Source organism: Acipenser ruthenus, chromosome 13, assembly GCF_902713425.1.
Source record: "Acipenser ruthenus chromosome 13, fAciRut3.2 maternal haplotype, whole genome shotgun sequence".
NCBI lineage: Eukaryota > Metazoa > Chordata > Actinopteri > Acipenseriformes > Acipenseridae > Acipenser > Acipenser ruthenus.
Genome location: NC_081201.1, coordinates 36,095,698 through 36,111,567, shown reverse-complemented (window position 1 = coordinate 36,111,567; position 15,870 = coordinate 36,095,698). Strand labels below are relative to the sequence as shown.

General features: G+C 36.9%; 1 protein-coding gene across 3 annotated transcripts in view; it reads right to left on the bottom strand.

The window, feature by feature from the left end:
• The window catches only part of LOC117417940 (inositol polyphosphate-5-phosphatase A-like), a 125,366-nt gene that overhangs the window by 41,249 nt on the left and 68,247 nt on the right, over nucleotides 1-15,870 (bottom strand). For all 3 annotated transcript variants that reach the window (XM_034925741.2, XM_058985244.1, XM_034925742.2), the window contains 4 exons: nucleotides 14,185-14,248; nucleotides 13,394-13,497; nucleotides 8,296-8,348; nucleotides 5,419-5,538 (listed from right to left, as the gene is read on the bottom strand). In XM_034925741.2, coding sequence (XP_034781632.2) covers nucleotides 5,419-5,538; nucleotides 8,296-8,348; nucleotides 13,394-13,497; nucleotides 14,185-14,248 — 341 coding nt within the window. The remainder of the gene's footprint in view (nucleotides 1-5,418; nucleotides 5,539-8,295; nucleotides 8,349-13,393; nucleotides 13,498-14,184; nucleotides 14,249-15,870) is intronic.

The following is a 15,870-nucleotide window of genomic DNA, read 5'->3' as shown; positions in this document are numbered from 1 at the left end:
AATAATTTAGAACACAGTGGACCCGCTACCAGGTTCTCACTAGGCTGCAGTCCAAACTGAGGGGACATTCTTTAATGAGTTCACTTTCTAGTAGAATAACTCTTTTATATTTCATCATTCAATTGTTATTTGTTCTTTTAGAGATCTTTTACAATAGTACAATAGTACAAAGTATCTTACAAATATTTGTTTAATCAATTTAATTTCAAGTCAAACAAATAAATCTTAAGGCAACATTTAAAAACTGTCCCAGTCTCAGACTCCCTAATAAGCTGCAGCAGGATTTTTCAAGCTTAAAAGCTCTGTCACCTTGCATAAAGACTCTAGGACCAGGAGTTGTAATAAGGATACTTAATATTATTGGGAGCAATAATAAAGAATACATTTGTACGATTAAACAAATAATCATATATTTGTACTTATTATAATACAATGGTGATTATTAAATCTTAAATGCTCTAGTGTATAAAAGTGACCCCAATGTTTCAGACAACAGCAGCATTTGCACACATTCCATATGAAATAGCAAGGCATTGTTGTCTCTGAATTCACACACACTAGAATGGGAGTGAGGAGGAGCACAGCAAACTGTCAGGGAAGGTCACTGAAAGGTTACCGGACACAGACATGAATGGCAAAGACAGCTTTAACTGCAAAATACTACCTGGCCAGTTTGGGGGATTTAAAAAACAAAACAAAATACAAAACTAATGTACACTTTAGAACTATGTGAAGAGAACACTTGGGTGCTGTTACACACACACATCAGGGATTCCAGTGTCAGAGATTCCGATGCAATTACTCACCAAGTAAAATGGTATTTCCCCTTGGAGCCCTCCATTCAGGATACAGTCCCCCTCCCTTACTCAAATAAACAACAGTAGCCAATCCTTATTCCTAAGATTCTAAATCACACATGAGAAATTCATCAATCACTGTTTAGGGTTTGTCAGAATTCTACTACCCCTTATACTGTGTACAGATGTGACGTCTCGTGCATAGAAAACACAGCACAATTCTAAAAAAAAGGTTTAAAACAGTAGGCCTCAAGTACAAGATCTAGTTTTGTGATTCGTAATGCGTGTAGGGTTTTTGAGAGACATCGTTTTGCACGGTTTGAGCAGTCAAAAACAAACCAAACCAAAACAGCACAAAATGGTCACCTTTCCTACACACAACATCTTAACTTGTACCTGCATTTTGTAAAGAGCAAAACTCTTTTTGAAATAGTGTTATACAAAATGAACTCATACAAAAGCATACTACCTTCTAATGAGGGCCAACTTCTATTCTGTTATAGCAAAACTAGTAATAAGAATTAATAAATGAATAACAATTATTATATCTAATAATTATCTAATGATAATAAATAAAAAAAATAGAATACAATTTTTGCAACAGACTTTCAATGTACTCTGGTTATTTCGGAGGTCTATAAAGTAAAGTCTATCTAACTGTAGTTGATGGTTTATTCTTGATAACCCACAGCTGACATTTCATTATGTATATTTACAGAACATTATTCCAGCATATGCTAAACTACACCACATGGCCACTAGTCCCATTTATTTATGTGCTATGGATTTGCAAGCCTCATTACAACCAAACCTAATTTATTGCCATAATAAAAGGAAAGGATGCTCGATGTTTAAAGCTAACACTCTGTCATTTACACCAGCTTCTGTAGCAAAGAGAGTACTCATTTTATAACCCTTTACATGGTAATACGTTTAATGGATGATTCCTAAATTGGAAGATGTCCATTTTAATATTCATTTATTTTGATTTCCTTGTAAACGAATAAGTACTGCGCTTCAATAGTTATAGATATGTATGTCTAAATCATAAGGGTGAGGGAATAACAGGCTTGCAGTAAAGCTGCTTACAATGAAACCAGCCATGGTACGTTAGACAGCTTCCTACATGGAGTAAGAGGTTTGACAGTATATCACTCAGAGAAGGGACACCATCAGTGCATAAACTTGAAACCAATAAAAACATGTTTGAGTTTGTAGCCAGAGGTTCTTACAGGTTCTTGCACTATCTAGGGACCATCAATACCACTCATATTTTAGAATACAACAGACACCATGTGTAACACACACCTCTTGTATACTATACTCAAATACTACATTGTATACTATATAGTATACTGTTCCCTTGTATAATCCGCAACATGTATATAACACTTTGAAATTATTTAAAAATGGGTACAAGTTTGTTTGTTCTATACTGAAAATGACAGTACCTGCACACATCAATTATGAAGCCTTTTTAAAACCCTTTTTCACTATTAGCTCAGCAGTGCTACCTATCCTATTCAGATTAATATAAATGTGTGTATATATTGTCATACTGGCTTACAGCTTCTGATTTTATTTTTTAAAATGCTTTAAGAAAACATTCAGATTCTTAGCATACTTAAGACTGCATTTCAGTTCAGAACTGCAACAGCCTGGAGAGAAAAGGGTTGGAAGACTGCATTTACTTCTGCTGCTGTCAGCTTGGAGTTGGCTTAGTTTCTAAGATCCCAACGCAGCCCCCCCCCCCCCAAGGTGAAAAGCCAGTTCAGTAAGTCAGCCTTACATGACATTAATTCCCCATTCAACAGAGACCTTGGAAACAGTCTGGATATACCATCTGACAGCAGATATTTACCTCTAACTAACTGGACCAACTAATGGGGGGGACTTAACTGACCCTGGGACAAAAGAGACAAGATTCAGAGTCAGGTTTGGCTATCAGCCTAGTTTCACAGGAGGATGTTCATTTGCACATTCCCTGTGTGAAAAGTGACAATCCTTCGAGCCATCTAAAACTTTACAACAGATATGAATCAGCAGGTGAAGGGTCATCAAACTGCAGAAAAAAAAAAAAAAAAAATGACATTAACTATCGCCCATCTTCATCAAGAACCCCCTCGCATTACACCAGCCTCCTCAGAGCTGAATATGTCTTTTGCTAGGAAACCGAGTAGTCTTTCTTCCTTCATTCAGCTGCTTGTTCTGGGAAAAGCCCAAAAAGAAACATTTAGATTGGAGGGGTCTTTGAAAAGTGGTGACAGTTGACTGATGAGCATCCATAAAATGACAAAGAATTGTTGTGTGGAGCCTGTGCATCACCTCGACTCTCCCTGGGAAACTAATTGCCCTGAATTGTTAATGGTAACATTATTTTTCTGGCAATCATTTCTTTTGAATGCCTGAAATGAGCATGAAACAACTCTTTTGACTGAACATAAAAGTTAAATGTCTCAATGTTGATCAAATTAACTTCAGCTATGTGACAATAAACTATATTTGTGAGAAAATAATGAGGGGCACAAAGGGGTGCTTTATGTCAAGATTTCACAGTTGTAATGTAAAAATGTTTCTGTTGAACTAGGCCAGGGCCAATTTCAAAAGGCAACAGAAGCACTGTCACTTGCAAAAAAATCAAAATATTATATTATATTATATATATATATATATATATATATATATATATATATCCTATGAACAACGCAACCCCCAAGTGTAACTAAGTAGGTTAAAGGCCTTTATTTCAAATATGGTTATTTTTTTTTTCTTTCTTTACCAACAATAATTGCAGGAAATAAAAATTTAATTAAACAAACACAAACCGGAATGCATCTGGATTTAACATGAGATTTATAAAAATAAATAAATGAAAAAAGTACTTCTGAAAAAAACAATTTACCGTTTTTAAACAGGGTATCTGTGTTCAGAGATGCTTTAATTTATTTGAAAGACAGTCACAAAATATTTGCCAAAGTTTTAAAAAATGCCACAAAATAATTGGAAGGTGTAAGCTCCAAGAATCTGCATTCACCGACAGACACACATATTAGTGATGCTTCACTTAGTTCAATAAAAACAGATACAAACTGTGAGAAGCCGGTCTGATCTAATTCAATGAAAGTTTAGCTCACTAAACTGTGTTCCTTCTCAGCATTGTTCCCCAGCCTTGAAGCGTTTTGCCGATAAACACTGTTTAGCAATTTAAAGGCTTGAGAGGAAAAGACTTATCAGATCTGTTTTCAATGGCACTAAATCTGCATTATTAGTTCAATGCAGATAAGAGGGATTCAAAGACCCAGCTTGAACCCTCTCTCGCCTGTGATTATCCAGCACCAAATAGCTACTGTAGCTCAGCTGGAAATGTAGATCTACAACGCTTTAAAGAGAGATTAGAGCAGAGGGGGAGAGGTTAAAAAAAAAAGTTTTTGCACTATAGATATTCTAACTTTCCCTTTTTCCTACTTTTTGGAAGTAGTGAGGGCACACAATAGGCAAAGACGGTTCCCAAAACCTTCCTGAATGGGGACACTGTTGGTGGTAACGCTCATTCAAAGTGAGCTTCAGTGTATTGTCCTCCCCGATCAGCAGATCAGAATAGTGTTTGCTGGTGGCTGCCAAAAGGTTAGCAGCTCCGATGAAAGGACTTGCCTATTATTCACTGCTCCTACAGAACTCTCCTATTGTGTGGCTCGGCCCACTGCTTCATGACGGAGGTCCGGATCTGAGGCCGGCTGCTCACTCAAAATGAGCGATTCATGCGGAATGTGGCCCCAGCGCGGTGCCGCAGTGTAAAATTCCAATTTTCTTTTTTCTTTCTTTTTTTTTGGGGGGGGGGACGAGGATGGGGATGGGGGATGGGGAGATTTCGACAACTTTGGCATTGTCACATTGTAATGATATACATTGTGACTCCTGGGCACAAGAACTTTAAAATGCTATTACCTTGTGACTTGCCACTGCTTCGTGGGAGGTCACTAGGTAGCAATTTGTAAACCTGGCAGGCAAAGGTTTTTTTTTTTTTTCTCTCTCAACAAAAGATTGATCAGTAGGGTAGGCCTACATATTCAATAGTCTGTTATTTTAACAGCTAGTTTAACTGATTTAAAACATTTGAAAATACACTTCAAAATATATAAAAATAAAGTATAACTTTCTGATTAATGCCTTTAACATGTAATGTTCCTGTCACCTGTAAATGCAACCTGCTACTGTTTATTATCTGATCTATCCAGGAAAAGGTAGGCACCTATTTGGCGTTCATTTCCTCGAGCAATTCTAATAGCATTCACAAGGGGGTGCTATGCGTAACACAGAACACACATACAGGAAATGTATTATAGCATTGTCTGTACAATGACACACTTTGACCTGAGAGAGGCCATCGTGCTGGCCAAAAATAGCTCTTATTATATCTCACCGGGATTACATGTACCAATGCAATGGTACATGTATCAAAAATCAAATACATTTTACTGTGTTACTGCACTACACATCTCAGGACTTCTAGAGGCACAAAGGCAAACAGCTAGGTTATTAGGTGACAGTTCAGATTTTAAGCTGGCATGGTTTCTTATTTATTAAAAAAATGAACAAAGAAATGCATATTAAAGAGTCTTACCGATCTAGAACGTAACCCATCGCTTTCTGCCGCGTTCCTGAATAAACTGATGGGCTGGTTTCCCAAGCAATTAAATTGGAAGCATCATGGAAAAGATGAATGTTCACCAAGTCAAAAGCACTGTCAAGAAAACAACCATCACATAGTGAGTCATCGTGGAAATGCCCCCAGACTTAGGCTGGAAATTAACCTCTGCAGGAGTTAAACCCCATAACTCAGCACTTTATACCCACCGTAATTGCAGAATCCAATTCCTCCTGAGAAAAGCAGAGGCTTGGGTTCACCCCCTCCGCTTTAAGGCAGAGCAGACCTTTCTTAAGGTGTATTTTTTTTTTTTTTAATTATAAATGTAAAAGTCAACCTAGTGTACCTTTATATATTACAGTTAACGAAGTGTAATAATGAAACTGCAGCATGTGCTTTAGGTATGTTTAACACTGGAGTTATGAGGTTTCTCACGGCTACACCGACAAGCTATAAAATCTACCTGACCTACATATTATCTACATGAACATTATACAATAATAGGCATGCAAAATGGAACAAAAAGTATTCTTCATTTTTTTCGTTAATTAAATACAGATCTTATATTGATTACTTACAGACGTGCTCAAATTTGTTGGTACACCTCCACAAAAAACGAATAATGCACAATTTTCTCTGAAATAACTTGAAACTGACAAAAGTAATTGGCACCCACCATTGTTTATTCCATATTTAATAGAAATCAGACTTTGCTTTTGATTTTTTATTCAACATAATATTGTAAATAAGAAAACAAATGAAAATGGCATGGACAAAAATTATGGGACCGCTAACCTAATATTTTGTTGCACAACCTTTAGAGGCAATCACTGCAATCAAATGTTTTCTGTAGCTCTCAATGAGACTTCTGCACCTGTTAACAGGTAGTTTGGCCCACTCTTCCTGAGCAAACTGCTCCAGCTGTCTCAGGTTTGATGGGTGCCTTCTCCAGACTGCAAGTTTCAGCTCTTTCCATAGATGTTCGATAGGATTCAGATCAGGACTCATAGAAGGCCACTTCAGAATAGTCCAATGTTTTGTTCTTATCCATTCTTGGGTGCTTTTAGCTGTGTGTTTTGGGTCATTATCTTGTTGGTGGACCCATGACCTGCGACTGAGACAGAGCTTTCTGACACTGGGCAGTACGTTTCGCTCCAGAATGCCTTAATAGTCTTGAGATTTCATTGTGCCCTGCACAGATTCAAGGCACCCTGTGCCGGGTGCAGCAAAGCAGCCCCAAAACATAACCAAGCCTCCTCCATGTTTCACTGTAGGTATGGTGTTCTTTTCTTTGAAAGCTTCATTTTTTCGTCTGTGAACATAGAGCTGATGTGACTTGCCAAAAAGCTCCAGTTTTGACTCATCTGTCCAAAGGACATTCTCCCAGAAGGATTGTGGCTTGTCAATATGCATTTTAGCAAATTCCAGTCTGGCTTTTTTATGTTTTTCTGTCAAAAATGGAGTCCTCCTGGGTCTTCTTCCATGGAGCCCACTTTCGCTCAAAAAGCGACGGATGGTGCGATCAGAAACTGACGTACCTTCACCTTGGAGTTCAGCTTGTATCTCTTTGGCAGTTATCCTTGGTTCTTTTTCTACCATTCGCACTATCCTTCTGTTCAATCTGGGGTCGATTTTCCTCTTGCGGCCGCACCCAGGGAGGTTGGCTACAGTTCCATGGACCTTAAACTTCTTAATAATAATTGCAACTGTTGTCACAGGAACATCAAGCTGCTTGGAGATGGTCTTGTAGCCTTTACCTTTACCATGCTTGTCTATTGTTTTCTTTCTGATCTCCTCAGACAACTCTCTCCTTTGCTTTCTCTGGTCCATGTTCAGTGTGGTGCACACAATGATACCAAACAGCACAGTGACTACTTTTCTCCATTTAAATAGGCTGAATGACTGATTACAAGATTGGAGACATGTGTGATACTAATTAAAGAAACTAATTAGTTTGAAATATCACTATAATCCAATTATTTATTATCTTTTCTAAGGGGTACCAACAAATGTGTCCAGGCCATTTTAGAATATCTTTGTAGAATAAGCAATAATTCATCTCTTTTCACAGCTTCTTTGCTTTATTCTATGACATACCAAAGGCATGCAAGTATACATGATAAAATAGCTTTTAATTTCATCACTTTTCAGGAGGAATGAAGCATTATTTCAATGAGCTGTAAGGGTACCAACAAATTTGAGCACGTCTGTATGCTGTTCATGTCTTCCAATCATTTGTAAGTATAGCTAAAGTGGCCTTGCTGTTTAGTGAGCATTGCTCACAATCATTATTTAGCTATTCTACATTTGTTTTACATGTGGGTCCACCTGTGGTATCTCAAGACGACATTAAATATTTTGATTCTTATACTGTATTTGACTAAACAAAGTTCTGTGTGGTTTATGATAGATAGGTTTCTTGCAATATTTGCTGTTTTGACAGACACTGACATGAATTATAATGTTCTGTTTTCCACTGAAATATTTCTGATGTATTCATAATCACTGGGGGCCTGCCTTTCACAATTCAGCCCTCAATTCCTTTACTTCCCTCTTACAGCTATTACATTTCTCTCTTCTCATGTCATCTTTATATTAAATTACCTCTCCTGAGAAGAAAACATTGATATTCATCAAATGCAGGTTCTTCCTCATGTAATGCCTTGTGTCATCTGTCATATGCAACTTCTTGACTAATACGATTATGCCTAATCCAATAGACCAATTCACTGCACAGTGTACAAGTAGACCCAAACTCGCACTCTACAAAGACTCTTGACTTTAAATGAAGACTCAATGCAATCTCTTTGAATAAGTGGATAGATGAATAGCAAATTGGAGTGGTAAACCTACCAATCAGCAACTGACCATCGTGTTCTGATGAAGCCTTTTCTGGACCATTTACACTGTGGAGGAAAACATCATGAAAAAACAGTACTGACTGGACCATCAAAACAATCTTTATACAAAGGTAATTACAGGTATATATTGTCATACACTCAAACACTGTATCCTGAGTACCTTCAAATGTCATTTTACTTATATTTCCCTTACTATTTTTTTTAAATGATTATTTTTAATTTTTGCGATCATTCAGAGACAGTCCAGGGTTCCTTGCTCCCATATTGAGTTATTACCTGCCTTTGAGCGTTAAGATAAATGTAAAAAAAAAAAAAAAATCCAAATGATATTTGAAGCGACGTGCTATTTAAATATTAGAAACCCTGAATTGCTTATTATTTCAATACACCTACAATTTTTCACCAAGGGCACTATATATAAAGGTCACAGTACATTGCATAAACTGATAAAAATATGTCAGATATTTATATTGATATTTAAATGTATATTACTTCTGAAAAACACTTATCAATTATGAAACATGAATAAAAAAATAAAATAAAAAAATGATGAAGTACTTTCTGTACGTAATATAATCAAGCCTGTCTTTTGAATGAATAGAAAATTGAAGTGCTAAATAAACTACTTAATGGCTGGGCCACATAATTACAAATTGACTGCATGCATTAATAAACTCGGAAACCAGATATGGTATAAATGTATGCATAAAAGGTATCTGATTACATTTCACATCCTTCAATCTGCATGACTGCAAGATTAACTAAATCAAATTAAGTGACATCAGTATACTGGAATTAATCCATATGGACTTTCAGAAAACATTTAGCCACTTCCTACTAATGTGTCTACACCCGTGTTAAAGGAAAGAAAAATAATACTTGATTTTTATCAGAATGTATAATTGTATTTAGAAAAGTCATTATATGAAGCCCAACTGGTGCCATGCATACACAGTATTAAAGATGCTCAATGTGATTATGTTATAAGTAAAGAGGATGCATTATATTGAAAGGATTCCTATATTCATTTTAAAGATTAAAGTATTTTTGTAAATTAATCTTCATAAACAGGAAGGGGGGGGCGTGCCAAAGCACCAGCTCCTTGCACGATATGGCCCTTTTATTAAAGTGCGGCAAAATTTAATTTAAAGAGACATTAACTACAATCATAATATTAGCATTTATCACCTCCTTCTGACACCAAATCTGATCATTCCTGATTCATTCAAGCTCCTTGTTAGATAGATGACAAAACTGCCTCGAATTCATCATTTCCTTATGAGTTCCAAGTGGAATGCTATCAGCTATCATTTTACAAAGCCTTGGGTGCATACAAATAAAATATATTCATGAAGTTTACTCGAGGTCCAGTATCTCCTTTTAATGTGACACTTATAGACAAAGGACTTGTATAAATACAAACTGTCAATAAATTGAAATAGCAAATACCACGGATTGCACTTAAATTGTAAATAACAAAATACACTGCATCCCATTCTATTGTGTTGATTACCACATATTAATTCTGTACAATGTTCAAATTCCACTTATTACCTATAATGTGTATGTTATTTGAGAATCCTCTCCTTCAAATTTCTCATTACCATTTGCAGTTTCAATTCATTGCTGATATTTTACACTTCCCCACTGCGGAACAAGGCAGATTGATCTTTAAAATGACTTGCATCCTAAGTTATTAGGAATAATTTTGAGTTTCAGACAACTATGAAGCGTGACACCTTTGGTCTTGTAGACTTGTAAGTGAGTATGTCTCTGCAATCCTTCACGATGCAATATTCTCTTACAATGCACATTTTATTTAACAGCTCAATGTAGGTGTTTCTTGGCTTTATATAGAGTTTGTCAATCCATAGTGAAGTCCAGCACTGATTTATATTGCTTACACTTTTTCATCACAGTTGGTCCCCCTCAAGGGTCAAAGAACAGAGTTCTTTAGATAGAGGTCACAGGACGACAAACCTTGGTCTCTTCATCAGTCGCTTGATCAGCAGCAGGTCCTCAGCTAAGCCAATTATTATCAAGGTTTTTCTTTTTCTTCTTTTTTTTCCAAGGAGAGGGGGTAGGGGGTGTTGTCAAATAGATTTTTCATTACATGTAGCAAGCAGTCCATAAACGCTAGCGGTGTCCATCGATACTCATATCAAATGGCACAACACAAGCAGACTGAAGGGTTTTTTTTTTCCACTGACCTTTTAAATCTACATGAAAAGACAACCCCCATAAATAGCCATGGTGGGCTACACAGGGGTACCAAAACCTCTATATAATATCAACAGGAGGAGAGAGGTTACAAAGGGTTAAATGTCAGACTGCACTGTGAGTAATAAGTAATACACACAAACCATGATTGATATTGTCCAATGCAGTGCCTCCATTTATCTTTATTCTATCATTTCACTCAGAGAGAGGGCCATATCGAATTAAAAAGTGACCCAGCAGGGGTTTATTGAAGTGACCAGAGCATGAGGAGAAGGAAGAGAATGATTAAAGTGGTCAAGCCTGTGATGCAATACTGGCTTCTTAAAGGAACAGCAGGGTTTGTAAAGACTGGCATGAGTCAAGAACTGGAGTAAACAAATGAATAATAAAAAGACGGTGGGTCTGGGACAGCTGGCTTTACTAGTGACATAAAGATTTAAATATTCCTCACACTCCTTCAGACAGGCTGGAGTATCAGAATACAAAATATGTATTACTCTCTTTTCTCTTAGAGAACTTAAAGCAAAGATAAGGAGGTCCACTGCGAAATAGAGTTGTTTATATAAATCTACAGTAAAATCTTTCCTGTACCAGCTTGATATAGCAAACATGGATCACTGGTAAGTTATTAAGGGCAATTATCCTTTCAGAAAGTAAATTGCCTTTGATATTTTCACCAAACATATCTTCATACTTACTGGTCTTACAAAATGACATTATTAACAGTGAAATGAACACATCTTTACACTGGAGCACTGTCGTCTAGTAGGATATTTAGATAGATAGTACAATAAAAATGTGAGGGACATTTGTCTAAAGACATTATAAGCTTCCCCTGTGAGACTGATAAAGAAAAGAAACAGGTCTGATTGGGTAATAAAGAGGCAGACCTGCCATAGACATTAGCAGAAAGGTTTTATTACTATTGGCTCTTACGTGAAGCTCCATACGTCAATTCAGTCATTTCTTTTTTTTTTTAAATTGACCAACAAAGAGCCCACATGCCGTTTTTGATTTCCCTCCTTCGTTAGTATTCATGTGTGTGACATGCTTGGGTCTGTGGGGGTCTGTGTTTGCTTATTTCTAGATTTAAACCAGAGACACAAGCTTCACTTTAGCTAACAGTTCTGACCAAAAATGTTTATTAACCCCAAGCAAATAGTTTGAATGAAACCTATGCGTACCATGCAGGAGGGAGGATTTGTAGTTCTTTTTTTCTTTTCATTTCAGAGATTGTCTACAGCTGAAAGTGCAGTGCTTTATCAAGGCGTGGCATTTAGTTTGTCATGGTGTTCTCAAAACAGGGGTACAGCGTTCTTAACCTAACAATATTATTAAGACTGGTCCCAGAGTCTCTGTTAATAGGATTCCTTTAGGCTGCAGATGGATTGCGAATACAGGCAGTTTCATCTACTAAAAGACAACATAAATCACCATTGAGAAAGGAGAAACCTCGCTAAGGTTATCGCCAGACTGCCTTCCTCATGAAAGGTTTGCATTAAAGCATTAGTGAAATTAATTCATCTTTCATAAGAGGTTTGAGCAGTATCTGTGATCTATGATAACAACCAATTTCTCACTATGGGCTAAAAAATACTCAGCTCTGATAGACTACACAAACCTGCTGTTTTTAAATGGCCTAACATTATCTAGAGTGCTGTTCCCAGAGGCATCATTTGAGATTCATAACCTGGCAGAGAAGAGACCATAAATCAAAATGAAAAGTTTTGTTAGTTTTCTTTATGTGCAGTGGGTTGTAATTATTTTGAATTGCATTATCCTCAATCAATGTAATTACTTTTAGATCATCTTTAAGTGGCAGTAAAAAGAAAAGTAAGGGAGATGTGCCTTAAACCAATATAGATCCTTTTGTGCATATATATTTTCATTATCCGCTGAAGCACAGGTAATTTATGAGATGAAGAATTATCATGGCACGGGTTGCAATAGCAGAGCTATTGGCTGTAGTCTTTATTACTTTCAACTCATTTTCTCACAGTGAGACAGCGGCAAGACCATGCAAACATAACAGACTGGAAAAGCAAGGCTGTACTTTGAAACAGAAAATGGGGATACCGATTAGACTGGCACTGACTGACTGTACAGTGCAGTGAATTAACATGACGGAACATGCCTGGTCAGTTCTACTCTCTGATAACTCTAGAAAGTTCAAGACAACTGTTCAGGAAAGAGAGAAATACTACAGCGACGCTTTACTTTTAGTGGTGTGAACAAGCTTGTGCATCGCCCTGTTAACTAACTTTGTACAAAATTGGATTTGCAACCTGCAGAACCAAATAGTATTTCCAAGTTTGTTGCAATTATTATTATTATTATTATTATTATTATTATTATTATTATTATTATTATTATTATTATTTAGTACTACTACTCTAGTAGTAGAAGAACATTCACATTCATCAATAGTAAAAACGTATATGATGCCAGTGTAGCCAATGCCAGTGTAGGCAATTATGTATGAGACAATTATTTACATTTTACATTGCTGACCATTCTTATGTGGGCATTTTAATTTGATATCCTGTACACCAGTTCAGATCATTTATAGTGCCCAATTGCAATCCCAGATCAGTTTACCATACAGAACATCACACGGATCGAGAGTGTTAGACCTTTACCTTTACATATTCAGGTGATTTCTTACATAGTCCATGGTGCGGAATGCTGATTATTAGTTAGATGTCATGAAAAGCTATTTGGATTCTAGCACAAGCTCTTGTGGTGTTGCCAGCTGCTTTAGAGCTGGTGTTTTATGAACTGTCATATGTGCCACACTGCCTGAGCTGGGTGTAATGTGACGACAGTACAGTATGAAGCTAAAAGGAAGGGTCCATGATAAAAGTACATACCCCAGGGAAGTAGTCTTGTGGAAATTTCTCTTTTTCAAGCATTGGAGTGCTTTCTAGTGTATCAGAGTATATCTCTTTACCAGTAACCTTCTTGTATTTTTTGGCTAGGTAGGGAAACAAAAATAATAATAAAGATTTTATGGTTATGCAAATTCATTATTATTCATACATCAGCACATAGTAGACAAATACACACATATGCATACATACATACATACATACATCTCTTGAAACTGCTCCATCTACTGACACTTGAATTATAAACCAATTGGTCACCTAAAAATGCAACAGATGTTTATTATGGGCAGTGTCCCTAAGTGTTGAATTTAATTTTCATTGACCGTTCATCAGTGATGGGGCTCACACAAGAAAGATTCAAAGCAAACTTTACTGTGTGCTAATATTGTTTCAAGGCTCTAAAGTCTAGAGTATCAGTAATTCTCTAGGCATAAGACTAGGTTAGCCATGATAGAAAACAGCCTGATGCTGTAAACATAGTGACTTCTGTTTCAGCTGGGCCAAAAATGCTTAGATATGATAATTTGGTACTAAATAATAGTGCCAAAAAGGTACGTTTTAGCGCCCACTAGGGATAAGGCATCTGGCTGGAGTCTGCAGTAGTTTGGGAGCACCCACTGCTTAGGTTCGGCAGCTAAAAGAGGTGAGGATTTGACTGTGGGAACAGAGGACGTTATCTGATCTCCAGCCCTCCTAAAGTGGTGCAGCAGTAAGGTGACAAATAACTCGGTCAGATCCCCAAAGCTCAAGCACAGAGAGTTTAAATTTCTTACCTTTAAAATCAAACTGGTGGATGTTTTTCAAGGACTCATGAAGAAAGTAGCAACATCCTAGTGCCTTTAAAAAAAGAAAGGAGAACTATGAACCTTTGAATTATAATTATGAGATGTACATAAACCGCACCAGCTTGACAAGGATGTAAATAACTATACAATGCTGCAATTAGATTGCCTGCTAGATTTTACAGAAACACATTTATGACACACAAAAAAACTTTGTCAAATGGAGGTTTTCATTATAATACTCCGTGCTAGAAGGCTTTTCACTGCAGCAAACAGACATATAGCCCTTGTCTGCCACTAAATGATGTTAGCATCCCCTTCAGTAAAATGTGTACCTTTATACAACCTGCATGTTGAATCACTATCAACAGCAGTATTGTAGTGTGGAGTACTTTCTACATAAAAGATCATGTGTAGAATACTGTATGATACTCTTATAAACTGTTACACAACATGTCAGTCCCATTATTTCCCTGTACTGAAACATTCATGCACAGAGCAGCAGGTCTGAGATGACATGCTGTTTCAGACCTAATTCAGATTCCACTGCTGTAACCTAACCGGCAAGCTGAGACAGAGTGAAGTATGACCAGGAACAGGTCAGCATTAAGTACATTTAGGGTCAAGAGCAGCACAGTCTTACAATAATAGTCCGTTGTTTTTAAGTCATCATTGTCTTAGTGTGATAGCAAAGGAATATCTGTAACAAGTCTCATTTTAACTGGGTGAGTAAGTATCAAGATTGGTTAAGAATGTCAGCATCACATAGCTTATGTACAGACCAGTGCCTCCTCTACTGTGTATCTCTGTTGCCAGAGATAAAGGAAAACCTTAAGTGCCGGTACTGAAAAGCATTCCTCATATAAAACCAATGTGACAATGGAGCCTTCAACTCTGCCAAGCCCACCTACTCTACATGTATACATGATTTGAATGGAACGAGGAAGGCTGTTCAGTTCTAGCACTTTGGATTCTCAAAGCAGTTCAAAGACAGGTGATGGCATACCGAGAAAACAATATATGATGACTGCAAATGCCAGAAACAGTGTGAGACATTTAAAACAACTTCTTCTTTAACTTTAAATGTGGTGTTTACTTGCAGAGTGCCATTTGGTGGCTATATAGTTGAAAGTCAACCGAACAAGACACAAAATAAATGCAATTAAAAAAACAAAGTGGATTTCATAGTGCTTGACTATTGTTTTCACTCTGCTGTTGCCTTTTTTCTTCTTTTTTAGCCCATGCCACAACATACAAATAGTTTTTTTACAGCTTGCAGTTTGCAAGTTTCCCTGACAGTTTCAGGTTAATTCACTGCACACTCTTAGCTTAAAGAAAGATGCAGAGCTACTTCCTCAACATTATTCTTCACAGCATATGATACAGATTTAGATTTTCACAGGTAGTTTAACAGACAGGGAATGATGAAGCACATAAATCTTTAAGGAAAATAGCAACAAAAAACCCCTCATCTCAGCGGGAAAGGATTTACTTGTATTTTGTCATTTTCTTTGTGGCAGAGACCTCCTGGCAGCAGGGCTTTGGCTCAGTGATCACTGCATTATTTATGAGAAGCAGCACATCTTGAGATTAAACATTTGCTGATTTGTCAAAAGCACAAACATGAGGTCCTGCCCATCTCCTTGACATATAAGTTCATCCAACGGAAAACACTGT